The following is a 27,841-nucleotide window of genomic DNA, read 5'->3' as shown; positions in this document are numbered from 1 at the left end:
AAGAATATAAAGGTTAAGAAGCAAATACATAACATCCAAATAGAAACAATGTAGGGTTCGATGACAAAAACAACGACCCCAATCCCCACGAATTATTGTGCAATTATTCACCTCAGTTGCTCTGGTGATAACTAATTCAAATCTATTTGCTAGATGAAAAAAGCAAGGCTCCTTAATGGCCCTCAACAAGCAATAGGCACAATTCTTTCTACATTCTTGACTTGGCTACCACCACCCCACCTTCGTTCATTCCAATGGCTCCACCTCCGCTCCATGTTTCCTTGAATTGCTCCTCAGTCACTCCTGCAAGCAGCGGAAACGAAACCAAAGCTTAGAAAAACCTAAAAAATGGTTTAAAAAGTTTAAAGAATTGAAGCTTGAACTGTTAATCCTACCTTTGCCCATGGCAGCTGTGGAAGATATGCCTCCCTGAACTGTCTTCAGCACCTTGTCATAGTAGTTAGCGCCGGACCATTTCTGGTGAGCCAAAGTGTCCACCCCATTTTTCCTTTCTTCCCTCTGAATTCTTTCGACGTAAGCCAGCATTCCTCTCCTGGCAAAATCCTTCGCAAAAGTGTCGATCACGAGAGCATTGGCGTGGAATCCCGCCAGTGTTATGAACTGCCAACAGAAACCCAGTTTGGCAATTCGCGGGATGAAATCTTTCATCTGTTCGTCAGTCATTCCTGATGCATCCCAGTTGAAAGAAGGTGAAAGATTGTAGGCTAACATGATTTCTTGGTTCATGGATTTAACCCCCTGTGCAAATTTCGTGCACTCGACCATGTCTGGCATGGCTGTTTCCATCCAGATGAGGTCGGCGTGGGGAGCAAACGCCCAGCCTCTGACGATGGCAGCGTCTACCGAGCCTTGAAACCTGTAGAAACCCTCTCTTGTCCTGGGCAAGTCCCAGTCCCAGAAGAGGTTCTTGAGGCCCAACCTCTCAGCGATTTCCCGGCCTTGGTCGTAGGAGAGACACTTGTCGTAGCTTGAAACCCTTTCCCACTCATTCAGCCTTCTCCGCTTTTCTTCCTCTCTAATGTTGAGGCTTCTAATGGCATCCTTAACGCAGTCAGAGAAGGATTTCAGCTGGGCCATGGCCAGCCATTCGTCCTCAATCGCTTGAAGCTCGGCACCGTTCTTGCCTGCCGCCATGGCGTCGGCCATGATGGTAGCCAAGTTCTTTCCCCTCAGGTTCGGATTGGTTGCACCCAGAATGAACTGGTGATCCCTGGTGTCGACATTGGTCTGAATCAAATTCGCGGCGACTGCATCAGTTCGGGCAACCAGGAGAGTTTCCACACCCATGACATCGAACTGCAGCCTGGCGGCCACCAGTCGATTAATGTGTTCGCTGACGGACACCAGAACCTTTCCAGCCATATGTCCACATTTCTTGGTCATCGACGACTGGTCCTCGATGTGGACGCCGGCGGCCCCCCGCTCCACAAAGAGCTTGCAGAGCTTAACAGTCGCGGTCGCACCCCCAAAACCAGTATCCCCGTCGGCAATAATGGGCTTGAGGTAATCAACATAAGGAGTCCGAGCTCTCTCTTCTCGGCTCATGCTCATGCGAGCCTCCCTCTGTTTGCGGTCGTGGTACTGTTGGGCGAAGTAGAGGTTTTCGACCTTGTTGGGCACAGTGTCGTAGGGATAATCGGCGAGATCGGGGCCGGGCTCGTTGGTGCTAGTGTGGGTGGAAGAGCACTGCCAGCCGGAAACGTAGATGGAATCTAGGTACTTGCCCATCATGGCGACTTGAACTGGGTCAAGCGCACCGAAGGTTCTTGATGCAGTCCCATTGGTTTGGTGGGTTTTAAGGGTCCTCCAGAGCTTCTTGGCCATCTCGTTGGAGCCGTAGCTCTGCTTGAGGTTTCCCCTGAGTGCGACCACATCTCGCGCAGTGTAGAGGCGGCGAGTTAGCTTGAACCTCTCAGTGTTCCACCATGCTTGGACCTCTGCAACTTCTGCTTCAAACTTCCCTTCCTCCTCCAGAATCTGCAGAAGCGTCGGTTCAGTTGCCTTAGTCAGAATCAGACATTTTCGACTAAGACTCAAACTGGTACAAGAATCTGCTGATCAAACAGCAAATCTGGCATTTCTGAGACACAAGTCAATTGGGTCCTTGACGGGGACCCGGACCTAAATGCTAACAGAATCCATGTTTCCTTGTGACGGAGAAGATGAATGAAACCTTAATTCTTCTATATAAGTAGGTCCTATTCACCCCATTTTTATCTTAATTAAGAGAACCAACCTAATGTCAGTACATATATATTACATATCTGACTCTAAACCTAGAAAAGGTTGGCTTGATTAAAGTCAATTAATCTAATTGATAAAAACTCATTTTTTGCAAACATGCGAAATGATCCAGACAATGTTATAATTCTGAAAAACAAGAGCCGATCAATCAAAACAAAAAATTGCAAAATGGTCCGCTAAAGAATTCGTTTTCCAAGGAAGGCTGAAGGACTCTCCCTCACGAGAACACGCAGAAACTGAAAACACAGAAAATCGTTTCATATAGCATATAGAACCGTTGAAGCTCATGTCTGCCATTGATCCTTCCAGACACCCAATGATACTAGCTAAATCGAGATATCTTGCAAGATTGCGGAACATACTGATCTTATAAGAAGTTGGAGTAAAACGATTATATATCTTGGACTAGACAGAACAAGCGGGGGAAATAAATTGCAAATCTTCCTGCTACAACGAAAACAAACTCGAGCAAAGGAATGTAGATGCTCCCAAGGTTTCAATCAGCAAGAAGAATCGAGGAAAAAAACGAACTGAATGCTTACTAACCATTGAAGGGACTGAAAATGAGGGAGCCATGGAAGAACCTTGAGTGAGAGAGAAAAAAAAATAGCTTGTAAGAACTAAAACAAGTTAATGCAATAGCCGCTCCAAATTCGTCAATTTATAAGCGAAACGGATCAGGGTTGGACAGAGTTTTGGATAGAGGACGATGGCCTGGTGACTATCTATTTCCCCGATAACACACGCAAAGGAATCAAATTCAACTGAAGAAGAAATAAAACTAGTGTTCGCATTCGTTATTTTTTGTTTCTTTCTGATCAAGATAATGAAAGGTGGACCCTCCTATCTGCTGCTGAAGGCACGTTGGTGATGATCAGTCTCCAACTATCCTGCGCCTCGAGGAGATTATCGCCAACCTTGTCTTGTTCTTCCTTTCTCTGTAACCTCCCCTGCTTCTATTTTTAGGTTGTTGAATGAGGTTGATCACTGCGTCGGTTGCCGCCTCGGAAATTTGCTATTTTTAGAGTCATTCTCGTGCAAGTTAAGGTTTTGAAGCTTTTCTCTTCCACCCATTTTTATTAAATCGGTCTATTCTGGTCTCAAACGTTTACAGTTAGATTTGTCTTCTTCTTAATGTAAGAATTACGGTTTATTTGTCTTTCTTCTTCGGATAAGGATTACAGTTTATTTGTCTTGCTGCGAGATGAACAGAGCAACTAGTAATCACATTAAAAGTTGATATTGGCCGGAGTATCTCCTCGATTCAAGTACAGAACAAAATGACTATTCCGAACTGAAACCCGAATATCAAATTGTTACGGAGATTCAGATAGATCCCATTTGTGAAAGAGAGCGTCACTACGATTACCTCTTGTATATTAAATACATACAGAAGGATTTTCTTTGTAGGTAATTTCTTTTTTGTTCCAATTTCTGATTCAGGGATTTTATCCTTTGCGTGTTTTCCTAACAATGCTGCAGTCACAGTGATGATCAGAAATTGTTTTTTTCTTTCGGGGTTTGGACTCCCGAGAAGAGGATAAGCCATCCTTTAGGAAGTTCATCTGTCTGTCGATGAGTCAGCTAAGAAGATATCTCGATCGGAACAAGCCTACCATTCATTTCCGCAGAGCCAATCCTCCTTGTACGCATTATAAATTCCACGTGAAATATAGAGGAGAAGATGGAGTAGTGGATGATCCGTCTTGGGAATTGCAATCACCTCGGGAGTAGGGGGAGATGTGGAGCGATTGAAGATAAAGAGAAGCTTCCATCCCAGCTTCATGCACGTACGAGACTTTGGAACGAGAATCTGAGACTGCAGTATGTTGTTCATGGTTGCCGAAAGAATCATTGGTCGTTACAGTAGAATTCAGAGCCAGATTTCATTCTTTCTCTGGCAAATTTCAGAATTTTATCCGTTTAAGTGTTTTTTTTCAACACTTTTTTAGTAGGGAGTCAAAAGTCTAGCAATTGTGGCATAATCCTTTAGACTGTTGATAATATCCAATTAAACCTATGTACCCACAGAGTTATTTAAAGGTTTTTAGTATAGATTGTACCTTGTCTTGCTCGGCTGACACACCTTCTTGAGAGACTACATGTCCAAGATAGACGACTTTTGATAAAACAAAATTGCACTTGAATATTTTGACATAGAGGTGGTGGTGTTGAAGTGTGTTTAAGACCTTACATAGATGGTGCATATGCTCTCCAAAAGTCTTACTATAAACCAATATGTCATAAAAAATACTAACACAAACTTTCACAAGAAGGGACATAACACATCATTCATCAAGCTTTGAAAAGGAAACTAGTGCATTTATTAGGCCAAAGGACATTACCAAAAACTCATAGTGGCCATCATGGGTCAGAGAGCCAGATTGATGACACTATCAACTACTTAGATTTGATGAATGAAGATCTAGTTTTGAAAAAATTTTGCACTAAATTCATCAAGGAACATCAATAACAAGCATCAGAAAACCCTAAACCCTTTTACGATGATGTTCTTACGAGAGTAGTAGTCCATACAAAATTTCCATGATCCATTTTTTTAACAACAAAATGAGGGAGGAATACAAATTGTTACATGGTCTGATGATACCTTCTTGAAACATTTCCTTAACTAGCATTTCAATTTCACTTTTTTTAATATGTGGGTAGCGATAGGGTCGTGTGCTCATAGGAGGGGCATCACGTTGAATCGGAATCCGATGGTCATGGAGCCGCTTTGGTGGTAGACCTTTTGGTTCAAAGAGAACAACTTTAAAGGTAGTAAGCAGATATTGTAATAGGGGAGAAATTTTAGGTTCACCTTTCGATATTGTTGGGCTGACCATTTAGAATATGATGGCCTAAACTTTGCAAGATGCCACATTTTGTAGGGTGTAATTGTATCAAGTCATGCTCACCTTTTATTATGTCCTTGCACTTAATTCTAGCTTCTTCAACTGAGAATTCCATGTCATGTGTTTAAAATCCCAAATAACTTCCCCTAAGGTGTGTAACCATTGCATCCATAGCTCTAAATTTGATCCTTTCTCCCACCATAACGAAAAAACACCAAACTTTGATATAAAGGAAGCTCAAGATGTTTTAAAAAAATTTCACACATAAAATTATGAGTGCTTCCATTATTAACCAAGATGTGTACTTTATGACATTTAAGTTGCATGGTTCAAGGTTGTAGAACCTTGAAAATGGCATGGAAGGATACTTTGGAATTTGAGATATTTTCTTCCATGATTTTAAATTGATGACTCAGGTCATCTTCTTCATCCTCAAGTAAGTACAACTGAAATCTTTTGCATGTGTGACTCGGGGTGATTTTTTTGTTACAATTGAAACATAGGTCTTTGCTTCTCTTTTTATCCATTTCTTCAAAGAGAGATTTTTGAATGACCTTCGAGTTTGACCATCCCTAAAAGAAGTGTTATTTCGCATAGTGAGAATTTGTGATTTTAAGGGCTTGGGGAGAAATAGAGGTCCTTGAGGGATAATTTTTCTTCTTATACGCAAGCTTGGTAAATTTCTTCAATAAGGGTTCTAGGATGGAACACCCTTACTTCAGCTACTAATTTTTTTTAAGGACTTCAATGAAGCTACTAACTTAAATATGTTTCGTTCAATGGACTCGGTTGGCTATACGTTCAAACTCTGGTTGGTATGCTTTGAGAAAGTCGGTTTGCTTGAGCTTTACAAGAAGATAATCAAAATCTTGATATTGGTTACCATGTGCATAAAGTTTGTAAAAACTCTGCCAAGTGAGTAGAGGGACAATGTGGTTGTGCCATTGGAGCCAATGTTTTGGATCTCCTTCTAGATGAAAGGAATCTAGATGCACTTTTTGGTTTTTATTGATGTTTGTTGAAAAGAAAAGAAAATGTTAAGCCATATAAGCCCACTCCATCCGGTCCTCTTTGGGTTTATATTTTGGAAAATCCATTCAGGTCATGCAGGCTTGTATAGATCTTCTCTTATATTCATGGTTTCATGTAGGGAAGACTGGTGGTCAAAAAAAGGTAAGTTGGGGAAATGGGTGAAATATCGATGGGGTATAGATTGTGTAGCATGAGGGTGGTCAAGAGGATAGGAAGCGGGATATGGTGGCAAAGGGTAAGAGGGTAGGGATATAGCGTAGTCATGTAATGGAGAGGATGATGAAAGGTGGAAGAGTTGTGATGAGGGAGAATATTTAGAAGACAAGAGGTAGGTAGGATTGGTGGCGGATAGGGGTGGCTTCAAACCGAGCCGGTTTGCTGGTGGCTCGAGTTCGGCTCGGTTTGATTCGTTAACTATCGAGCTCGAGCCGAGCTTGAGCTCTGAAATGGGCTCGTTTACCTTAACGAGCCGAGCTCAATCGAAGCTAGGTTCGGTTTGTCGGCTCGCCAGCTGGCTCGAGGTGAGTCGGGATCGGTATCAGGTAGGGAGCGGGGGAGCGTGAGCATGAGCGAGAGCGAGGAGGGGAAAATTTTTTCCTCCCCTCGTCACCGCCGAGCCCCTCCCATCAGTTGTTGTCGCCGCCTCTACCGCCGTCGACAGCTGCTTGTCGGCCGCGTCTGTGGCCGTTCGTTCGATTTCTTCCTCTCCTCGTCGTCGCCTCTGTTTCCGTCGTCGTCGCCGTCATCCCCGACGTCGTAACCCCCTTCCCTCCGCATTGTCTCAGCGGAAAACCTAAACCAGTAAGTTCAGGGGAGAAATAATCTTCCCCCCCCCCCCCCCCCCCCCCAACGAAGATGATTTCGTAGGCGTGAGATCATAAAGTAAAAAAAAAAAAAAAATCCTTAAACTCTCCTTCCTCATAGCTCTTGAAAAAATTAAAAATACATTTTATAGAAATAAGTTTCTGTGAACCATTAGTGTCTCATGTTTTTTTTTAAACATTTTTCTAATTGAAAATTCTTATTAAAAATCATATAATGTTCTAAGTAAGATTTTCCTACTAAGATAGGGTAGAAAACTGTATAAAAAATTTTTAAATAAGTATTTAATAGTTGATGCTGTAATACTTTTAGCATGAAGCAATTTTCATTGTAAATTTGTGTTTGACATTTTATTTGATTAAAAATTTATCGATGAGTATAATAATATATTAGATTGATTATTAATTTTTATTTATTTCCCTAGAAGAGGCATTAAAAGGTCCATTTAACTTTCCTAAGAAAATTTTAAAATATTTCTTGTAATTTTCTAATAAGTCACTAATAGTAATAGGATTTTATTTAAAAGATTTTTTGGGAATATGTATCAAAGGAAAAATATTTCTAGTTTTTCCTAGAATATAAATTTTCATCTAAGGGCACTAAGGAGGCCATAGTAAATTTATGACCAGATTCAAAAATTACAAAACAAGCTAGACAACAATTGGAGTAAAACAGATTAATATTGGTGTATTTTAATCCATTATTGAAATTTAATCCTGAACCTCCCCTATCATTATTTTTTTTAAATGTATGCATAATTTTATATATAATTTTTTTGAAGTCACCCTTATGTGCGAGATCATAAAAAAATAAAAAAATAACTCTTTGTCCCTTCCTCATAGCTCTTTAAGAAATTGAAAAGATATTTTAGTAGAAATACGTTTCTAGAGACTATTAGTGGTTTTTTTCAATAAACGTTGAAAAGACATTTTTAGTATAAATATAGGGACCATTAGTGCCTCATGTTTTTTGAAAATATTTTTCTAATTATAAATTCTTGTTAAAAAATCATATAATTTTTTAAGTAAGATTTTCTTACCAAGATGGGCTAGAAAACAGTATAGAAAATTTTGAATAAGTATTTGATAGTTGATGATATAATCCTTTTAGCATGAGGCAATTTTCATATCAATTTTTTGTTTGTCATTTTATTTGATTAAAAATTTATCGATAAGTATAATAATATATTAGATTAATTATTAATTTTTATTTATTTCCTTAGAAAAGGTAATAAGAGGTCCATTTAACTTTCCTAAGAAAAATTTAAAATATTTCTTGTATAGTAATAGGATTTTATTTAAAGGATTATAGTTTCTATTTGGGTGATTGTAAATTGATAGTGATATTTCATTTAATTTTGTTGTGTTTGATTATTGTATGGAGTTTATTCATAATGTTATGCATTGTATGGAGTGTTTAGACTATTTTATGGAGTGTATGGAGTGTATAAACAATTTCATGGAGTGTTTATGGAATGTATAGACAATTTTATGGAGTGTTTATGCAGGTATTATGTATATAGATTATGCCCAATTTTAAGTAGAGGTCATGCCGAATTTTATATAAGTATTATATACATAGATTATGCTCAATTTTAAGTAGAGGTCATATCCAATCTTATACATGTATTATATATATATATATATATAGGTTATGCCCAATTTTTTTGTAGAGGTCATACCCAATTTTATGTAAAATATATGCATAATTTTATATACAATTTATTTTATATATATTTTTTGAAAAGTTTTAAACGTATGTTGAAACTCGAACTCAGTTAAAATTTTTGGCCTCGAACTCGATAACAATTTTAGGCTCGAGATGGGGTTCGACTCGAAGCTCGGCTGCAAGTTCGGGCTCGGCTCGGCTCAATGCCACCCCTAGTGGCAGAGGAGAAGATAAGAAGCATAGTGATCCGTAGCTTATCTAATATGGAAGAAGGTCTTGCATTCCTCTCTAACAAAAAAACTTGAAACATGGTGGTCGATTTTTATATTTATCCGCTCTTAGACCACTTTTCTAAGAACCTCTCCAAGGTCTTATCTTCTCAACTTTCAAAGAAATAATTTGGGCTAGACGTCTTGGAGGAAGGCTGAAATTTTCAAAGAAATAATTTGGGCTAGACGTCTTGGAGGAAGGCTGAAATTTGGGTGTGAATGGAGTGCTTGTTGGAGAAGGCTTGTAAGGGGTGCTGAGAAGATTGAGAGGAGGCAAGAGGAACCTCGTGGGATCTTGGCGAAGGGGAGCAAGAGGAACCACCGGCTGCTTGAACCAATTTGCCCTGCATAAAGTAGAGACTGTGATATTTCTTCCGTGATATTTCATCCTCGGTGTCACAGGGTTTCCATGGGAGACGTCAAGAAGATCCCCAAGTAACAGATGAGACACCATCAGTCGAATACAGTGAAATCTACAAGATTTTTTTTTTTTTTTTTATAAGGAAAGAAAGCGGTAACAAAAATCTTAATTTGCGACCCGTTTGTTCACAAAAACCCAGAAAAGATAAAAAAACAAACACCTAACAGGCATGAAATGTAAAATTTCTCATCTGAATTATTGTTCATTTTTTTCTCTTCTTTTCCTTTCTCTAAGCTTTCGCTATTTCATCGATCTCAGTTGAAGCAAGGACTAGCTCCGGATGAGCGCTTCCTAGTTGGTAAGTTCCATCCATGGCGTTTGGCAAGCCCAAGGCCTTCAAGGCCAAATGAGCTGCTTTCTGTCCTGATAACATCATGGCACCGAAGGTCGGTCCCTGCATCAACAATTCAAGATTTTTAATTAGTCGAGGCAGATAAAACTTTGCGTCAGATTAAAAATAGATGAAAGGGAAAACTTGGGAGAAGAAATAATAAAATACCATTCTGGGTGAACCGTCGATCTCTGCAACCTCCATTCCTGTAACAATCATTCCGGGGACGATCTCCCTGGTAAGCTTCACGATCTCGTCTTCGGCGGTGTTCATGTCGAGAGCTTTCATCCCGGGGACGCTGTCGATCATCCCGATGCTCTTAAGCCTCTTGACACCAGTAGCACCAAAAGGCCCGTCATGTCCGCAAGAACTGACCACCACTTTGGCCTCCATGACATTGGGATCCATGCACGACTGTGTGTCGTGGTTCATGGACACCAGCGCCCAGTTGGTCACAACACCCCCAACTCTGCCGCCCTTGACGATCAAATCCTCGGCCGCCACGGCGTTGAAGAGCTTGACATTAGGGCGAGCAAGGAGCTTGCTCATGATGGTGGAAGTGAAGAGGGCGGCGTGCTTGATTACCACGTAGTTGTCCTGTTCATCGTACTCGATGTCGAGCTCGTCCAAGAAGAGGTGCGCAGGCTTCCTCACCACCATAGCCGAGAAGAGCTGGCCTCCCAGCCACGCTCCGCCGCCGGGGCTGACAGATTGCTCGATAATCGCGACGCGGATGTTGGGGTATTTGCTGAGTTCGTAAGCGCAAGAGAGACCGGCAGAGCCGGCGCCGACAACGATGACGTCGGTATCGGCGTAAGTGATCATATCCATCATGTATCGGCGGGTCATTTCACGGGAAACAATGGATTCCCTGATGGGCTCAAACTTAAGAGATTGCAGATCATACGTGGACGCAGAAGCAGATACAGAAACCGAAGCATTAGGGCTCGTAGAAGATTTACCGACCTGCACGCGAGAGGAGAGAGGAAGGCCATGGAAAGAGGATCCCGAGAAGATGGCCTTGGGCTTGGTAGAGAGAGGAGAAGTGAAGGTCGTGGAGATGCTCGCCATGGCCTCTAGGGCTTTGCTGGGGTTTTGCTTTTGCGGAGAGGTACGAAACCGGTCTGGCGAGTGAAGAGGGACGAGGCGGTTATTTATGAAGGGAAGCAGGAGAAAAAATCTGGAAAAGTGAGATGGACATGTGGCAAGAGATAATATTTGGAGGGCGGTGGAAGCCCAGACTGGGTGAGTGGGAGTGGAAGACGATGAACGGTGGAAAGCTGAAGCGCTCACAAGTGGCCTAAGCAGTGGGAGTGGAAGACGATGAACGGTGGAAAGCCGAAGCGCTCACAAGTGGCCTTAGCAGTGTGAGTGATGAATTCGTCGGGCTGAAAACGAGGAAGAAGATAAGAACGACATTAATGGAGAATAAGTTACAGTTACAGAGTTAATGTAACGAAAGAGGAAATTAGCTGGCTGAGAGGAAGGGGACTCTTGGTGGCTAATCGTGATTTGGCAAGGTTTTATGAGAGACGAAAATCAAATTGATTCATTCAGGGAGGTCCCATAGACCTTAACACCGTTTCACTGAAAGATTATAGATCAAAGATAATATTAAAAATGTTGACGCTTGATTGATTGATAAACATACTAACACTTGCAGACAGATTTTGTGACAGGAATCGGAAGAGAAATATCTTGCGATAGGACATATTGGTTAAAACTCAAAAGGCCTCAACTGGAACAGAAGGAGATTTGCAGAACTTGACGTTTACCACTGCTCCTGCCAATGGCCGACGCTGTTACTGGGTTTTACTCCCGTGGGCCGTAGATATGTATGAAATAACTTCTTGCATTCAAAATCCGAAGACACAAATTGCTCTAATACCAATTGTTATAAGGAAGGCACAAATCCGAACACAATAAACTAAGAATAATTAACCATGAAGTATATAATCAAAGAGAGAAATATGAAATAAATGCAAAATCAGTAAATCAACTCAAAACAGAATCCACTAAAATAAAAAAGGGGTGAAGCTTGGCGACTTCAAGCATACAAAATTGAGGTCCGATTCCTCCCTCGACGAACCCCTCTTTCTCTGCACAGAGAATCTCTAAAACCCTCATCGTCTCGACCTCTCCTCAAAAAACCCCAAATTAGGGTTCCCGATTTAACTTCTTAATTGGGTCCCGACGAGGATCCGAACCGGGTTGGGTCGGGTAATCGGATTCAAGACACCCAATTAACAAATCTCCAGCTTAGCTTGAATTCAATTACTCCTCTCTGAAAAACTGAGCCTGTCTATCGCCTTCTCCACCTTGCCTCTTAGGTTATCCTCCTCAGGTACTGCGAACACCAAACGAAAGTCCAAACCGTGCTTGAACTTGAGTGTAGAACCTGAAAGTTTGAATTGAGCAGCATCACTACCCGTGACAGCTTCACGGTAGTTAGAGGGCTCTGGAAACTGAACGGTTTCTGCCACAGGTAATGCATAAGCGACCATATCGGCGTAGCCGTACTCATCACCCTCAAACTCCACCTGCTCACTGATATGCCCTAACCGAATATTCCACAAACAAGTCGTGTCAATATTTGAATCTGAAAAATAAGGAACCTGATGTAGTACCTATGACTGTACTGCCTTGAAGCACATAAAAGGTTACCAACCTTTTTCCCTTTCATCACAACCAGTGTACCCATATAGACCTTCAAAAAACTCCACCTTCAGTTGTATATCTGCAGCCAAGGGAAACAAGAGAACTTAGAGAAAAAACAAAACTGGTGCATGCCAAACTTCGTACAAAATTCTCACTATACTGCCATACATCTTGATTTGAACCGTTGCAATCCCAAATAGTTTTACAGCGCAAAAAATCCCCATCAAAATTGTACCACTATTTACAGACTGATATGTCGTAGAAAATATCCTTGATATGACACATGTGGTAGGAGCGGCCTGAATCAAGTATCCACTCATCCTGTGAGTGTGCAACACTCAACTGTAAGAACATATTCTGAACCATCAGAATGATCTTCAGCAACCCCAACAACCTCTTCATTTTCTTCTCTTTTCTCTTTCTCTTTGAGTTTTGGACAATCTCTTGCAAAATGACCTGGTTGATGACAATAATAGTACTTGCCCCATTTTTCCTTTGACTTAGGCCTAGAACGGCCACTGCCTCCAAAATCCTTCTCCTTCGTTCGCCCTCGAACAAACAGACCATTTGCTTGCTCCTCGTTCCCACTGGTAGATACCTTCTTCCTCAACTCGTTAAAGTATAAAGATGCCTTGACATCCTCAACTCGTTAGAGTATAAAGATGTCTTGACATCCTCTATAGAGATGGTATCGTGCCTATTGAGTATAGTCATAACAAAGTGCTCATAGGATGGGGGTAAAGAGCACAACACAATCAGTGTTTGATCCTCATCTTCAATGGTAACATCTATATTTCTCAAATCCATAACAATCTTATTGAACTCATTAAGATGTTCTTTGAGAGATGTACCTTCCTTCATCCGAAGAGTGTAAAGGCGTTGCTTCAAATATAGCCTGTTCGTGAGAGATTTAGTCATATAAATATTCTCCAACTTCAGCTACAAACCAGATGCTGTCATCTCATCTGCAACTTCTCGCAAAACCTCATCGGCCATACACAACTAAATGGAACTGAGAGCTTTGATGTCAAGATCCTCCTTGGCTTTTTCTGACATCGTAACTAGAAACTTATCCTTTTTATTCAATGCTCTGTGAAATCCTTGTTGTACTAACAAGGCACGCATCTTCACGCGCCACAAACTGAAACTCATTTGCCCATCAAATTTCTCTAATGTATATTTCGCAGTCATAATTACCAAAATACCCTCGATCACAAAAAATACTTAAATCTTCTTTGACCTCTCTGATAAACAAAATATTTCTCTTTTCACTTCCAGAATCCAACACCCAATAGTGTCTCCCACCCCCCAAATTTTTTTTTTTTTCTCCTCGACACTTCCAGAAACCATAAACAGTGCCCCCCAAATTTTTTTTTCTTTCTCCTTTCGGCACTTCTAGAAAACCACCAAACGGAAACTCAGGATAGAGAGATCTCTTCCCGACAAACGAAAATCCGGCGCCATCGCTGAAAAACTTCGCTATGATACCAATTGTTAGTGCTAGCCAAAGAAATAAGTAGGATGGAGATGTCTCGTTTGCTCTCTTCCACCATAAACCAGAAGATTTTGTCAATTTCTTCTGGGTGGTACTCCTGAAACAATTAGATACCCATTCATGTGGTATATTCGCATAAGTTCAGGTTGGGTTAAGCATTTCTGTTCCAAATTATGAAGAGATGTTGTGACTGCTCTCCATCTCTCCGAGAAGGGGAGAAAGAAGTCCGTTTCCCCTATTTTAAATCAATCCACGTTTACAACTTGAGTTATATTGCTCGTTTACTTGACTGAAACTTGTAAATTTATAAGATTGCAGTCTGCACGATATCTAATCCTTTATTTTTCATCCCTTCTCCATGTGGGCGGCATGTGCATTTTCCTTTCTTCCAAGTGAGAATGAAAAGCCTGACCATTGCTAGCTCCTGTGGCATTAACAGTCCCTTTTTATTGGCTCTTTCCATCTGAAAAAACAGATTCACTCTTGGGTAAAGTCCTCTCGAGACCCAATGATGTTTGGATTATTTTACTACCAATCATTCACCCATTTTCACAAACAGCTTGTGTCCCCCTCTTTGCTTTCTCGTCCACTGTCCCCCCCACGACCTTTTAGAGTAAAGCCAATGAAAGGCAGCCTGGAATTCCCGTTCCATCGCTTCCTCCTTTCTCTATTATTTATTATGTTCATGTGTCTGTGTTCCAACTTCCAGCTAGGGGCTTGAAGTTTCTAAACGGTCCTGCTTCGTCTGGATCTACCGACACTACATAACCCAGTTCATGCGACTCTGCTTTTTTTCAAAGATCTCACGCCAAATATTGGTGCATGAACGTTTTATATGCATTGCTCTGGCCTTTGAGGTTTACTTGAGGACATTATCGCACCTAATACCTTCCCAAACGGCTCTAAAAAGATAGAGATGACACTGAATATTTATGTAAAACATGGAAAGAGAATCAGGGCTGCGATACGGAGAGGGGATGGAAATATACCAGGCATCGGTGTATGAATCCAAGTGTTCAGAAGATTAGTGGATGTTTTGGGTATTTTTTATCCTGGATGTGGTACAGAGGTCATTTAACTTTGATGCTACAGCTGCTGGGCAACGACAAGCTCTGTACTCTGTTCCCTCGTTCTGCTTCCATAAATTTTGCTTACTGGTGGTCTCTTCAAGGTAAGCTTCCCAGGCCACAAGCAACCCCCCCTCCTTTCTCGTTTCTCCAGTGCTTGGAAAACAGATGGAAAAATGGGTTCCGGTGGCCCTTTTTCTGGGCATCGCGGGTTTCATGGTTTCTGGTGAAGCAGTAGATTCTAAAAGTTCCTTCTCCTTCGAAGACAATTTTGATATCATGTGGGCGGAAGATCACTTCAAGACGTCTGCAGACGGGCAGGTCTGGTACCTCCAGTTGGACAAGGAAACAGGTATGAACTGAAGAAGAAACATTCTGTGATTGTCAGGATTTGGATGCTTAGAAATGTTCTTCATTGTGACATTGTGTCTTTTATTCAAATGTAGGCTGTGGGTTCCAAACAAAACAGAGGTATAGATTTGGGTGGTTTAGTATGAAACTGAAACTTGTTGGCGGAGACTCAGCTGGTGTCGTCACTGCTTACTATGTGAGTTCTCTTTCTCTGACCAACTGATATTGGATGGCTTCTACCTTCTAATTTTTGAAAAATGAATCCTCTAATGGTTTGTGAGTTATTTGAGAATGATTTCGTATCCACTGCGTTTACTGCTGCAGATGTGTTCCGATACAGGCCCAGAAAGAGATGAGCTCGATTTCGAGTTCCTGGGGAATAGAACTGGGCAGCCATATACAATACAAACCAATGTCTATAAGAGTGGAGTTGGAGGCAGAGAAATGAGGCACACTCTGTGGTTCGATCCCACCGAGGATTTCCACACCTACTCCATTCTTTGGAACAACCACCAGATTGTGTAAGTCAACTTCATTCCTTCTTCTCAATTTTCCCAACTTCGGCAAGAAAACAAAATGGAGAAGACCTGGTAATGTAGATCTGTCAATCCAGTATCCTATTAAACAAATGCTGCAAGCCTTAGACAGCTTTTACAATTCCTGTGATGACCCATTCCCGTTACTCCTTCATAGACTCTGTTTAAGTAGTTGACAATTGAAGATCCGCCGCTTGATGATTCACAGTCCCTTTCTCTTGCAACTCATCTGCAGGTACTTTGTGGACAGAGTTCCCATCAGGGTTTACAAGAACACAGACAAGCCCAATGGCTTCTTCCCCAATGAGAAGCCAATGTATATGTACTCAAGCATATGGAATGCAGATGATTGGGCCACACGAGGGGGGTTGGAGAAGACTGACTGGAAGAAAGCTCCATTTGTGTCATCCTACAAAGATTTCCATGCGGAAGGCTGCCAGTGGGAAGATCCCTACCCGGCCTGCGTTTCCACCACCACGAAGAACTGGTGGGACCAGAATGATGCCTGGGTTTTATCGGATTCTCAGAAGGAAGATTTTGCTTGGGTTGGTAGGAACCTCGTGACCTATGACTATTGCAAAGACGAGGAGAGATTCCCAGAAACGCCTGAAGAGTGCTCCTTGTCTCCTTGGGATTGAAGAATGCCCTAAGGGGGACAAAAAAGGAGCCCATTGTTCTGATTCATTCTTTGATTTTCAGATGCATATTCGATGTATCCTTCTCTGTTTGAGGCATCGATTTATTAATCATTCTGTTTATTTCTCGTAGTTATTCGATATGGACCTTTGGCTGCATATATAGCAATGTCCTCAGGCTACAACGGTTGCAAGTGTTAGGATTCGTTGAAACTGTAAAACCTTGTGCTTGTTCCTTTCTGAACTTTACAGAGGATTGGATTTGTTTCTGCTACAACATCAATAAACTTTAAGCTTCAAACTAAGCCCTGATTTATTTCTTATTCGAAACTTTTTAGAATTTTTATGGGAGAGAATTGGTCTCCGGATTGTTGATTGAGAAACCACCCGAAGAGCCGGACTCATTGCAGGTCCCTTCTATTTACTCCCTCTGCAGTGTCTCTGCTATCCCTTGTAGCCGTCCACCTCGCCTCCAGCAAGCGCCCTGCAATAGGAAGGGGAGGCTTTTTCCCCTCTAAAAGAGCATGGAAAGGGAACTATGCCTCCTAGACGAGTCAAAGATGGGGTAGCTCCCTTCAGGTTTTCCTCCCCTCCCATAGTGGAGGCCGGAGGGGGACTAGGCTATTCTCATTTCTTGGACTTCACCATCTTCTTCGCCTAGCAACAAGGCCATTGGGTGAGGGAGCTCCTTCATGCAGTAGAAAGAATTGAAGAATCAAAGATGAAACAAAATGAGAGAAAGGAACACATAACATTACCTAACATAGAACATACGGGAGAGCAGATAATCCTTTTATCTCTCTTAATCCCAGCACATTCCATTCCAATTTTTATTAGCCCCGATTTTCTCTCCAATATGTTTATCTCTATTTCTCTATCCTGGTTTGTTTTTATATAAAACGATCCCGATTTCTCTCTCAATAAGAAACTCTGTAAATGATAACAACGGCGAGATAAACATCGATTTTCTTTTCTGGTTTTTCAATCCAATCAGTTCCATCCAGTTAGCAACAACGTGATGGAACATTTTGGACACAGACTGTGTCATCAAAAGCGCAAAGAATCAATTTCCGAAATCCGCTTGCTTCATTGTTCCCCATAGACAAGCTCGATTGGCTCGTCGAGAAGGGACAATCAAGTTCTTTAAGCGAAAACTCTCCTGAATTCATTATCTCAGTACCTAAATTCGAGAATCAAGATTCATCAGACTTCGTTGCTTCCACCATCCCACATCTTGAGCTTAGTCGTCTCCTAAAAAAGCAGAACTGAATCCCATGATCCTCTCTGCAAGGAGACGTTGATGCTTTCCACATACAGCAAAAAGGTTGGCCAGAGGCGCTGTCTCTTCGCCAGGCGAAACCTCATTAAACGTGTCCCCAACGATCTCTCTTCAATGCCCTTAATGGGTTGCAGTTTCACGGATTACAAAATTGTTTTCAGGGCCTCGGCAACATTCAAAATGCTGGTGGGATTTGCATCGGAAGCGGACGGATTCCTCCAAAGATGGGTCTCTGAATAAAGAATCGGAGATGGGACATTCAGTGACATTCCGGACACTAACTGCAGTCACCAACCAGAATTACAAAGACACAGTATCAAATAGAAAGATGTAAAGAGACGACCGGGAGAGATTTTGTTGTGGTAAGAAAGTGAATCCGGGACTTTCGTCAAACAACCGGACCATTCTTTAATTTTGATGAACAGATTCTAGCACGCAGAGTCGAGATCTTCGCCATATTGGCTGGGAGAGAGAGATGCAGTAGTACATCGTTGAATCTGCAGGACTAATTGACGTAATATTCAGATAAACTGCTGCAGATTACTTCATCCGACTCCAATAGCAGATCGTTTAGTTGATTTTAACCATCTTGGGTCTTCTGAGTTGCCTCTCAGTATGAACTAAACACGTCTCAAGAAATCTCAGGCAGTCTTCAACCGGTAAGCTGTCATTTCAAGTATGATCTTGAGTCTCGAGATTTGGTTGACTGAAAAAAGTTTTTGAAATCACAAAAAACCAGCAAATTAATTCATGATTTGATGTTTAATTGATTGTGACTCGACGCACTGTTCACAACTCAGGTTTATGACTTGTTGTATTTTGTTATGTTTATGGTGTAGACTTCAATTAATTGATTTGTTCCTGACTGATTAAGATTATGCCAATCCATTTGACTTTAATATTCGCTTACTCGTTCTGGTTTGGTCGATAATCCTCAAATCCTGACTTTATAAACTAAAAACTTAATGAAATGAGATAATTTTCAGTAAAGAGGAGACTTACTGAACAGAACCCTGACGGAAATCTTGAAAATGAAACCTCGAAGTACTTATGCAACCAAGTTATTTCTCAAGTCCGAGGCGTTGGAGGCTGCTGAATGCATTTATTTTATGTTTCATCCAGATTAATAGTGACGATCTTGGATTTCTCTCTCCTTCAAATCCGTTTCAGAGGTCTGTGTCCCTGGTTTTAACTTTTTTTATATTATATTATAGATATTAGATTCTTCTGTTCTTAGTTTTATTACCCGTGGCCATCCCTTTCTTATCTCCATTTTCTGGAGGAAGGAAGAAGAGATCTGGAGAGAGAGAGAGAGAGAGACAAAGAGACAAAGCTAAGAGCATTCTGGGTCATTTTCATATTCATTTCTAATCGCTGCCGGCATTTACTCTCGCCTTTAAATACACAACGAACCTGCAAATTGGAAGGTTAGTATATGGCTCGTTCTCCTTGCAGTTCTTTCTTTTCTCTCCACTGGAAAGTCCCTGTCTCTCTGCAACTCCTGGATATATCAGTTCTTCAATCTTGCTGTCTTTCAGGTATCTAATATAAGACTTCTACAGATATTTCTTCGACTTATCTCATTCAGACGAAGGATTAGTTGCTTGTAAAGATGACTGACAATGGAGTATGGTGATGCGAAGTTCCTTTTTGAATCTCAAAACCAGTTTCAGGTAAGCTTCTATATGTCTCTTCCTCAACAAATGGAAACGTTCTAGTTGCTTTCTTTTTTATATCAGGGCATTGCTACTCAGGATAAATCGCGAAAACCGTCAAGACGTCATAAACTCTGTCTGAGTTCAGATTCGTCCATCTTCTTCTGTATTTCTCACTTTGTGAAGGAACCACTGCAGGGTCTCATATGGCCACCAAAATGAAAGGCATCATCAAGGGGTTCAAGTTCATCTCTCAGATTTTTGGTATGTTAATTTTCTGAGACAGAAATCTTTTCGTTTGAGAGATTTCGATTTTTTGAGAGATGGGTCATTGGGTCATTTGCAGTTTACAAGGAGCAAGAAATGGAGATTGGCTACCCGACGGATGTGAAACATGTGTCTCATGTAGGGTGGGACGGATCCTCTGTAAATGCACCAAGTTGGGTAAGAAAAGCCATGTTTCAGTTCCCCACACCTTTTTTAATTTCGTTTCTTCCATTCAAGATTCTTCTCAAATTTCGGTGATCCATTTAACTTTTCCTTCTTGGGTTCTACCAATCTTGTTTGTTCTTGAACAAAATTTTGATTTTCTTTCGTGTTTTTCTCCTCGTTTAGATGAATGCCTACAAGACATCATCGGATTTCTCCACAACTTCGTTGAACTGCTTTAACCAATCAAAGGACACGAACCCACTTGCAGTAGCTTCATGGTCTTCCCAAGGTCTGTTTCTTTTCTATCTGAAAACGAGTCTCTTCCCCATGAATAACAGCAGATAATAACCTTAAGAAAACTAGGTGCACGAGACTGCAAAGCTTGAGGTAGGTAAAATGGCCGCACTCAAGAAGGTGAAGAATCGCATGTAAACGCTTGTGGTTAGGTAGGCAGAGACGACAGCGCATCTTTCCCTTGATCGACCACCTTCTGCAACCTGAAAGAAATGCCTAATGTCACGATCCAGAAACCAGTATCAAGACAATCTTAATAATTTCCGTTCAGTCAATTCAATTCTCAAATGATAACCTACTCTTAAGCCTTCAAGAAACAATGGTGGGTCTCTTCAGTCATTTTCCAATCATTCTGGAATCTTTAACAGTTGGGTCGTCCCATGGAAATCGATTATACATTTAACAGCTTCTTCGTGCCACAGATTTTCAGCAGTCCGGAGGAGTAGAGCCACTTTTGGGGATGTTCGCAGATTGTCCGCCGGAACTACCAAAGGTTCCGAAGAAAACGAAGCGGAAGAAGACGAAGGCCGCATCTCCCTCTTCGCCTTCCAGATCTTCGCGCAGATCGTCCAAATCGAAAGGGTCTTTCGCATTAGTTGAAGCTGAAAGGATGTCGAACCTGCTTGACGTCAGACCATGAAGCAGAAACTAAAACATAGTATGGAAAGAAAAGAAAGATGAAACGAAAATGATATATATCTGTTAACCGGTTGCTGTAAATTAAGTTAATTTCGAGTTGTGGAACTGTTCTTCGCACAAATAGAGGCAATTCGAATTGGATTCGTACACACATCCGTCTCGTGGAAGGAAACCGAGCTGTTTACGCATGAGAATTGCAAATCGATCTTGGTCTTTGAATCTAAAAATTATGAAACTTCCTCGTCGTCTCCGAACTCTAGCAAGCCAAATAAAGATTTTCATCATAAATTTGTTCGTGGCATATGGATGAACATGGCCAATCAAATGGATCTTTTCGTGGCATATGTTATCGAAGGACCTCTTTAGCACATCATCTCCTGATATATCAATAGGGCCACAATATCGACGGCCACAATACCAATAGGGCGTTTTAGAATAAAGACCGTTGCTTGAGATTAAAACAAATAAAAACTATCGTTCTATACCTGGTCGCAGAAAGTTGCAGAGATCTCCACGATGGAGGAGATTCTTGCTGCTGTCGCCCTTATGCTCCTTGTAATTGCCATCTTCCCATTATACCTATGGAAACGGCGTCAGCTTTCTCGTTCTGAAGCAGAGGAACGGCAACGACTGGTAATTCGTTTGCTTATCACTTATTCATCTGGGGATTATTCGTCTGTTATTAATCTACCTCTGAGCTGAGTTGATCTCACGTTGCATGGTCTTTTGGGTCTTCGTTTTGAGGAATTTGTCAACTGGCTTCTTCTTTGTCTCCTTTCTTCTACTCATTTCAATGTTTTATAAACTTCCTTTTGTTTTATTTTGGGGAAAATATTACATACGACATGGGTATGTTTCTAGCATTTTAATGTTGTTCTTTTTAGTAGCTCTGAGAAATTTTATGGCTTATAAATTTCGTGAAATTGGAGAAAAATTAGAAGAGTATTGTAAAAGTGAGGAAAAATTGGAATCTTAGCCCCTTTCACGATGAATTTCCACATTTCAGTGGTTCATAGTTCGTTTTCGGGTTGCTAGAGATTGATTAGCTTGAGTATTTATTGTCAGAGGCAATCCTTTCCGAGGAAAAATAAATTCGCTTTTTAAGTTTTTATTTTATTTTTCATTATTCCATGGTTTCCCCAAGTGTCGACTTGTAAACCCTGTACAGATTTCGCTTGGGCATTAGAGTATGCGATAAACAGAGGTAAGGGTGGTAATGGAGGAAGGGCAGAAGTTCACTAATAAAGTGTCAAGGAATAACTGCAATGGTTAACCAAGAGAACATTGTCTTTTAGACTGCTGTGGATAATGATCAATATTATTGGTAACTGAGGAAGAAGGTGCAAAAGATGGCGCTTAGTTCCTATATAAGATTTCATAAACATCTCATCTTTCATATGTATTGATATTTGAGATTTGTCATGGCTTTTGTAAATGTATATGGTCCAATGATCTGTAGCTTTGATTAACCCTATACACTCCAGATCCCAGAGGCAGACACGGTAGTCCGTGCTACTGGAACTCGGCGTATGAGAAGGAGGCCTGCTGGTGGTGGTGCTAGTACATCTGCTGCAGCAACTGTAGAAGGTCAGATGTTACTATGATGACTTCTCTCTTCTCTTTCATTTTTTTCTTGTTAGTACCTGTGGTAAAGATTCAGAATTCATGCTTACAAACTCTAAAACATTACATGTCTCCAAGGCCCAACCTGGATCATGGGCATCACATTGAGAAAACCTAGTATTCAATAGGTTTGAGGGCCTAGTTTTCTGCATTCCATCAGCTCTGCAATTTTGATGTACTGATTAGTAAAGCAAACATTAAACCTGACCATATTCCATCCACAACCCCATTGTGGAATACAGGGTTTAGTTTGTAAAACAATTAATATATATACAAGTTACTCGAATATGCAGTAGTCATTTACTTTGTTGTATATATATCATATTTCCTAAACTTATTTATATTTATTGTTTAACCAATGTTAAGAAAATTCAATAATGCATAGCCTCAGATTCAGAATAATATTTTTTTTAAATAATAGTTTGAAATCATGGCGGTCATAGTTTGGTTGGACCAATCTTTTCATGGGGAAGAGTGTGAATTATGTCTTAACACATTCAGGGAAGGAGGGTGCACGCTGGTATGGAGAACCGAGGACATAGTCACTAAATAATGGTGGATTACCATTAGGATAATTGTGATAGATAGGAAGGAGTATCTTTTTTTTTTTTTTTTTTGAACAGCAAGTTTCTTGAAAGTTTCTACTTAAGGGGCATGTTTACCTAGGGTTTAATTGCTTTCTTTTCTTTCTTATTTGGATTTGGACCGTGGGTGGAGTGGTTTTACAGTCTCTCAAGAGAGATCTGTCTTCTATGGTCTTGACTTTCAATTTTTCTGTTGTTATTAACAATTATGGTTTCTCTATTACCTCTTTAAGCATGAAGTTGTTGATTTTGTCTGGAAGAAATTTCAGTGGATTTTCCTTCAGCTGAATGTGTTTTTAACCACTTACAAACTCAAATAAAGGAAAACATAGTGGAGCTTCATTAAATGGTTGAGCAATTTAATGCTCACATGTTACCATTATCAGATATAATATCATTCTGTTATTCAATTCTTATGGTTGTTACTATGGGATCCTCTGATTCTTAACTTCCATATTCAGAGGCTGTTGATGAAAGTGATGAAGACATTCTGGAGGGTGAGTATTATGCTGCAAAAGGATCAAAGAAAAGGGAAAGAAAACATCAAGAGCGAGAAGCACAACGGCAGGTAGTGAACATTGGTCTTTTTTCTAAGTTTTACTTTTTCTCCATCGAAAGAAGAAGCTTATATCTTCATTTCTGTGGTAAGGCCACTGAAGCAGGAAGAGAGTCAAGGCAAATGAAACAAGACAGATATGCTGAGATGCGACGGAGGAAAGATGATGAACGTGAAGCGCTGGAACGTCAAATGGTGTGTTTTAGTTTATCATATGCTATTGCCTTTCAAATTTTATTGCCGTAATCCGTGCTGCCTCTATCTCTCTATTAAAGTTAAAGTTAGTTATAGAGTTCTTTTTCTAGGAAGAAGAAGCTAAGGCTCAGCAGGCCAAGGAGGAGGAAGCTACTGCTCTAGAGTTTGAGAAATGGAAAGGTGAATTCTCTGTTGATGCTGAAGGTACAACAGAGAGTGAAGTGCAAGATGGGAGCCAGGGTTTGCTCTTTGATTTTGTGGAATATATCAAGGTAGCCTTCCCCTTATATTTTTTGGTCACTATACATATTTTTTTCCAATGGTTTTTGATCACTAGGTTTTGTTCTAGTTGAAGTATTAAAATTCTGCTTTATATTTAGCTATCACCAATTCTTGCTAAATGCAATTTTGTTGTGCTCAGAAACACAAATGTGTTCCTTTAGAAGATCTTGCAGCAGAGTTCAAGCTGCGCACTCAGGTAGGCCATGAGACTCCATTTGCATTTAGCATTCAAAGTCCTCAGATCTTTGTGCTGCTAATCCATTTCTGTGCTAGTAATGCACTACTGATCGGCATGAAATTTGAATTTCATTTGGTATTCCTGATTCTTTCAAAAAGCATATTTGCCAGCTTTTTTTTATTATCAAAAGATGGAGTTGTTTGTGTGAACACCATAGTTGAAGTTTTGACATTTTTTTATGGGGGCAACATTGTCTATACTTAAGTTTTACTTCTATTAATTTTATTCTTATACCGGTAATGGTTTATGTAGCCTATCCTCGTATTATCATTGTTTTGGTTGGATATATGTATCCTCCGTTTTGCTTTTGGTTTGCTCTTTCCATTGAGAGTACAGGCTTATTGAAAGCCTTACTATTTCTAGCATGTCAATTTCCTTTGCTAGTTTTCTTCTCAATCATTCAAGCATGGACAGTTCTCACTAGTTCATTTTTGTTGCATATGTGCGTCCCCTTGTTTTCCAAATTTTCTTGTAAATCCTCAACCACTGACAGAATCTTTCTCACTGGTGCATTATTGTTGGACATGTGTATCCCCTCTTCTTTAGTGTTCTCCTTGAACATCCCATAGCAATTTCCTTTGGTGAATTGGGAAAGAAGCTCTCACTTCTTTGCTGCATTCCCTTGGTGCTTGTGGGAAGAGAGAGATAAAGAAGAACATGTGATGGAAGAAACTGCATGGTCGAATGGGTCTGAGAAAATTATACATAATATTCTTTTCTGGGCCAGTTCGCATCGTAAGTTCATTCATATAGCTAGTTCTGTCATCAAGGACAGCTGGAGAGCAGTGATGTCTTATACTGACTCCACAATTGAAACCCAATAGTGTGATCTGGCTTTTAGTTGGTTGGCTTGAACTCAAGTTTGATGGTATTTATAACCACAAGCTTGTGCTGGCTAGGGGGTGGGCTCATCCATGACTTCTTGTTTACTCTTCACCCATGGCTGTTGCAATCTCATGGAGGCAGTGTTGTGTCTCAAGATCTATGCTGATAATTTCTCCAACCATCTAACTATTGAGTTGATTTTCTACTGTCATCTGTTAGATTTTAGGTAATAAATCTCCTTCTAATCATTTATTAAGATATTTCGTGAGCTTGAGGACATGTGCAGGCCCTTGACAATCTCCTAGAAGTATGGTCTCAAGAGCACAAAAAACATGTCCAACTCTCTAGCCAAAAGCGACATTGCCTGATACCTCCTTGTTATCTGGAGCAATTATCTAATCAATTAGCTTAATTGTAAAATGGTGCATTTTCATTGTCCAACAATCCAACCAAATAGTCATTGCGAATCTAACAGCTGTCTTGAAAATTCTGCCTTCGTCCTTGTTTTTCAATATATAACAATGAGGATAGGGATTGTAATAAGAATGCTCCTGAAGGGGAATAGCACAAACAAGAGAAAAAATTTACCCTCATATATGCATCTATTGCATAACATCAAAGCTTCCAATTTACTTCAAATTTCCAGCATTTTATACTTGATAATACATCCTGCTCAAAATTGATGGGAAGTCTTTCAGATTTAACTTGACCATCGATATGCAATTTAAGATGAGTATCTTGAATAATCCTCAGACATTTAGTCTAGATTAGCGAACTTTTGAACCTTTGGATTTAACACATGCCTCTGCACTTGAATTTCCAATCACTCCGAATTTATCAATCAATAAGACTGCATTCTGAAGCAATGTAAAAGGGGTCTGTCCTAAAGTGTTAGGATAAGTAATTGTGTCGTGGCATGGTTACCAGACTAGTTAAGGAACTTTGCTAGTAGATGTGTATAATAATACCACTATATACATCTAGAATGTTTTTTCTCTATTGCGAAGAATCAATCTTCTAAGGTTTTTTGTCTTGTCACCATGCTAGGAATTGTTGAAAATAAATTGACTAGGAATTTATTTAAGGGGAGAACCAAAGTGAGTTTCATGCATTTTAAGAGTTGAAAACTGGTAGCTATTCATGATAGACTCATAATTTCCTTCAACAAGAATACTTCATAGGAATCTTTTTTGTTATGTTTGTTGAGTGGGAAAAAGTCTCACATTGAAAAATGAGAAGAAAAGTTAATATGAAGGTTGAGCAATAGGTCTTCTAAGTAGCTAGTCATTTTGGCATGGAATCGGGCTCAACCCAAAAAACTCAACATGGCTAAGGCTTAGTTTGTGCTCCTTATATGATTTGTGTGTTGTGGATTCCATGAGGGAGGAGTTTCTGTCTTGTGGGCTACTTGAAAGAGTCCGTGTGCCCCATTAGAGGGTTTTTGCCCCTGTCTCGGGCCCATTATGTGTAAGCTTGGACGTGAAGGAAATTGGTGAAAAAGTCCTATATTGAAAAATAAGAAGAAAAGTTAATGGATTATAAGGTTGAGCAATAGGCCTCCTAAGTGGTTAGTCATTTTGGGATGGAACCAGGCTTAACCCAAAAAACTCAACAATATTAATCTTTTGAAATTTAATTAGTGCAATACTATGCTTCAATGGCAATGTAAATTGGAGATTTGCACAGAGCCATCTTTTGACCTGCTATGTATTTTAACTTTTCCATTTTCTACTATACTCTCTTCTTACTTATGGTAATGTTGTTGATAATTGTTTTTCTGTAGGACTGCATCAATCGTATAAACTCACTCGAAAGCATGGGTATGTCCTCCACTAGTTAATTCTTGTTCAATTATGTTTTTTTAATTTCTATTCGATATGAAATATTTCATGCAAAACAAAAAAAAAGGAAGACTTACTCATGGATGTGGTTGGTTCGGATTACAGGCCGTCTGTCTGGTGTTATGGACGACCGAGGAAAGTACATATATATCTCAAATGAGGAAATGAAAGCTGTTGCAGAGTACATCAAGCGTCAGGGTAGGGTTAGCATCGCACATCTGGCCAGTAAATCTAATCAGTTCATCGATTTGGAGTCCAAGTTGCAGTACATGGAAGAAATTGGCAATTCTGAGGGCATTGAAGTTGCATAACTTGTGCAAGAACTTCTGAATTGAGAATGGGAAAAAAAGAAGAAAAATGGTGACTTTATGTGTGGTTTTCAGCATACTTGTCAACTCATTCTGCTGTGCAGAATCTAACAGGAGACCACAGAGTGATACATCTGAACTTGCTTACTGTACAAGGACTTGAACTAGAGCTAGAACTGTTGTATATTTGGGATATATTTAGCCTTGAAATTGGCATCTGCCTGCCATCGTTCTACGAACTCTCTCCGTTTCATCATCCACCTGTTGAGAATTGTGATTTGCGATAATATAATGATCAACCCAAATCAGCTTAACCTGGTATAGGCTATTTTTTTTCATTTTTGCGTGACCTGTTTTGATAGCAAAGTTGATTTATGATCTCATGCTTAGTTGTCTTAGAGATATGACTACTCGCATCTAACATGCATTGCCTCAACAAAAAAAAGAAAAAAAAAAGAAAAAAGCAGCTTCTTTAATCAACAAAAATCTATCAGAAGTAAAAAAAAAAGTAAAATTCGTACTCAAGATGATGATGAGAAGGTGACAAAGTGTAGGACATTAGGAAATCACCTTATATTTCAAGAAGGTATACATATAATTGTTCTTTCTATTTTTTCCAGTGTGTGCTTCAACCAATTCAATATACCGAAGTTTTGCTGATATCAGCTATACCTAGCAATAGAGTTCA

General features: G+C 40.2%; 5 protein-coding genes across 6 annotated transcripts; 3 read left to right on the top strand and 2 right to left on the bottom strand.

Moving 5' to 3' along the window:
- Positions 1 to 168: 168 nt before the first annotated feature.
- LOC137966721 (isocitrate lyase) lies at positions 169 to 2,841 on the bottom strand. Its single transcript, XM_068813412.1, has 3 exons — positions 2,812 to 2,841; positions 396 to 1,998; positions 169 to 303 (listed from the first exon to the last, which is right to left on the bottom strand). Exons 1-3 carry the CDS (start codon positions 2,839 to 2,841, stop codon positions 209 to 211), a joined length of 1,728 nt encoding a protein of 575 aa, XP_068669513.1. The 3' UTR covers positions 169 to 208.
- A 6,573-nt stretch (positions 2,842 to 9,414) lies between these two features.
- On the bottom strand, positions 9,415 to 10,894 carry LOC137966464 (thiamine thiazole synthase 1, chloroplastic). 2 transcript variants are annotated; one of them, XM_068813085.1, is made up of 3 exons: positions 10,627 to 10,748; positions 9,829 to 10,531; positions 9,415 to 9,723 (listed from the first exon to the last, which is right to left on the bottom strand). In XM_068813085.1, the coding sequence occupies exons 1-3, from the start codon at positions 10,653 to 10,655 to the stop codon at positions 9,559 to 9,561; spliced, it is 897 nt and encodes a 298-aa protein (XP_068669186.1). In that variant the 5' UTR covers positions 10,656 to 10,748; the 3' UTR covers positions 9,415 to 9,558. The 2 variants fall into 2 exon arrangements, with proteins under 2 accessions (XP_068669186.1, XP_068669187.1); XM_068813086.1 differs by having other exon boundaries at positions 9,829 to 10,894.
- A 4,080-nt stretch (positions 10,895 to 14,974) lies between these two features.
- On the top strand, positions 14,975 to 16,707 carry LOC137965649 (probable xyloglucan endotransglucosylase/hydrolase protein 8). The gene is made up of 4 exons (XM_068811931.1): positions 14,975 to 15,232; positions 15,327 to 15,427; positions 15,556 to 15,752; positions 16,003 to 16,707. The coding sequence occupies exons 1-4, from the start codon at positions 15,049 to 15,051 to the stop codon at positions 16,403 to 16,405; spliced, it is 885 nt and encodes a 294-aa protein (XP_068668032.1). The 5' UTR covers positions 14,975 to 15,048; the 3' UTR covers positions 16,406 to 16,707.
- A 2,352-nt stretch (positions 16,708 to 19,059) lies between these two features.
- Positions 19,060 to 20,837, top strand: LOC137966607 (CRIB domain-containing protein RIC10-like). Its single transcript, XM_068813286.1, has 6 exons — positions 19,060 to 19,108; positions 19,244 to 19,354; positions 19,535 to 19,600; positions 19,683 to 19,780; positions 19,952 to 20,057; positions 20,485 to 20,837. The coding sequence occupies exons 3-6, from the start codon at positions 19,543 to 19,545 to the stop codon at positions 20,700 to 20,702; spliced, it is 480 nt and encodes a 159-aa protein (XP_068669387.1). The 5' UTR covers positions 19,060 to 19,108; positions 19,244 to 19,354; positions 19,535 to 19,542; the 3' UTR covers positions 20,703 to 20,837.
- A 348-nt stretch (positions 20,838 to 21,185) lies between these two features.
- On the top strand, positions 21,186 to 27,495 carry LOC137965966 (DDRGK domain-containing protein 1). The gene is made up of 8 exons (XM_068812383.1): positions 21,186 to 21,334; positions 22,186 to 22,288; positions 23,370 to 23,476; positions 23,558 to 23,659; positions 23,770 to 23,931; positions 24,081 to 24,137; positions 26,788 to 26,824; positions 26,951 to 27,495. Exons 1-8 carry the CDS (start codon positions 21,218 to 21,220, stop codon positions 27,154 to 27,156), a joined length of 891 nt encoding a protein of 296 aa, XP_068668484.1. The 5' UTR covers positions 21,186 to 21,217; the 3' UTR covers positions 27,157 to 27,495.
- Positions 27,496 to 27,841: the final 346 nt, after the last annotated feature.

This window comes from Aristolochia californica, unplaced genomic scaffold, assembly GCF_029961685.1.
Source record: "Aristolochia californica isolate CCGP_79_NKW_82.1479 unplaced genomic scaffold, dmAriCali1.0.hap1 SCAF_5, whole genome shotgun sequence".
Lineage (NCBI taxonomy): Eukaryota > Viridiplantae > Streptophyta > Magnoliopsida > Piperales > Aristolochiaceae > Aristolochia > Aristolochia californica.
This window is presented reverse-complemented; position numbering and strand designations above follow the sequence as displayed.

Bases quoted from the DNA above. Each gene is read 5' to 3' on its own strand.
- LOC137966721 (XM_068813412.1), bottom strand. From the start codon at position 2,841: ATGGCTCCCTCATTTTCAGTCCCTTCAATG. The intron at 1,999-2,811 runs GTTAGTAAGCAT...ACGCTTCTGCAG, and splicing joins CATTTTCAGTCCCTTCAATG to ATTCTGGAGGAGGAAGGGAA. The intron at 304-395 runs GTAGGATTAACA...CGCTGCTTGCAG, and splicing joins CACAGCTGCCATGGGCAAAG to GAGTGACTGAGGAGCAATTC.
- LOC137966464 (XM_068813086.1), bottom strand. From the start codon at position 10,731: ATGGCGAGCATCTCCACGACCTTCACTTCTCCTCTCTCTACCAAGCCC. The intron at 9,724-9,828 runs GTATTTTATTAT...TTGTTGATGCAG, and splicing joins TCGACGGTTCACCCAGAATG to GGACCGACCTTCGGTGCCAT.
- LOC137965649 (XM_068811931.1), top strand. From the start codon at position 15,049: ATGGAAAAATGGGTTCCGGTGGCCCTTTTTCTGGGCATCGCGGGTTTC. The intron at 15,233-15,326 runs GTATGAACTGAA...ATTCAAATGTAG, and splicing joins CCAGTTGGACAAGGAAACAG to GCTGTGGGTTCCAAACAAAA. The intron at 15,753-16,002 runs GTAAGTCAACTT...ACTCATCTGCAG, and splicing joins TGGAACAACCACCAGATTGT to GTACTTTGTGGACAGAGTTC.
- LOC137966607 (XM_068813286.1), top strand. From the start codon at position 19,543: ATGGCCACCAAAATGAAAGGCATCATCAAGGGGTTCAAGTTCATCTCT. The intron at 19,601-19,682 runs GTATGTTAATTT...GGTCATTTGCAG, and splicing joins GTTCATCTCTCAGATTTTTG to TTTACAAGGAGCAAGAAATG. The intron at 19,781-19,951 runs GTAAGAAAAGCC...CTCCTCGTTTAG, and splicing joins CTGTAAATGCACCAAGTTGG to ATGAATGCCTACAAGACATC.
- LOC137965966 (XM_068812383.1), top strand. From the start codon at position 21,218: ATGGAGGAGATTCTTGCTGCTGTCGCCCTTATGCTCCTTGTAATTGCC. The intron at 23,477-23,557 runs GTAGTGAACATT...TTCTGTGGTAAG, and splicing joins AGCGAGAAGCACAACGGCAG to GCCACTGAAGCAGGAAGAGA. The intron at 26,825-26,950 runs GTATGTCCTCCA...TTCGGATTACAG, and splicing joins AAACTCACTCGAAAGCATGG to GCCGTCTGTCTGGTGTTATG.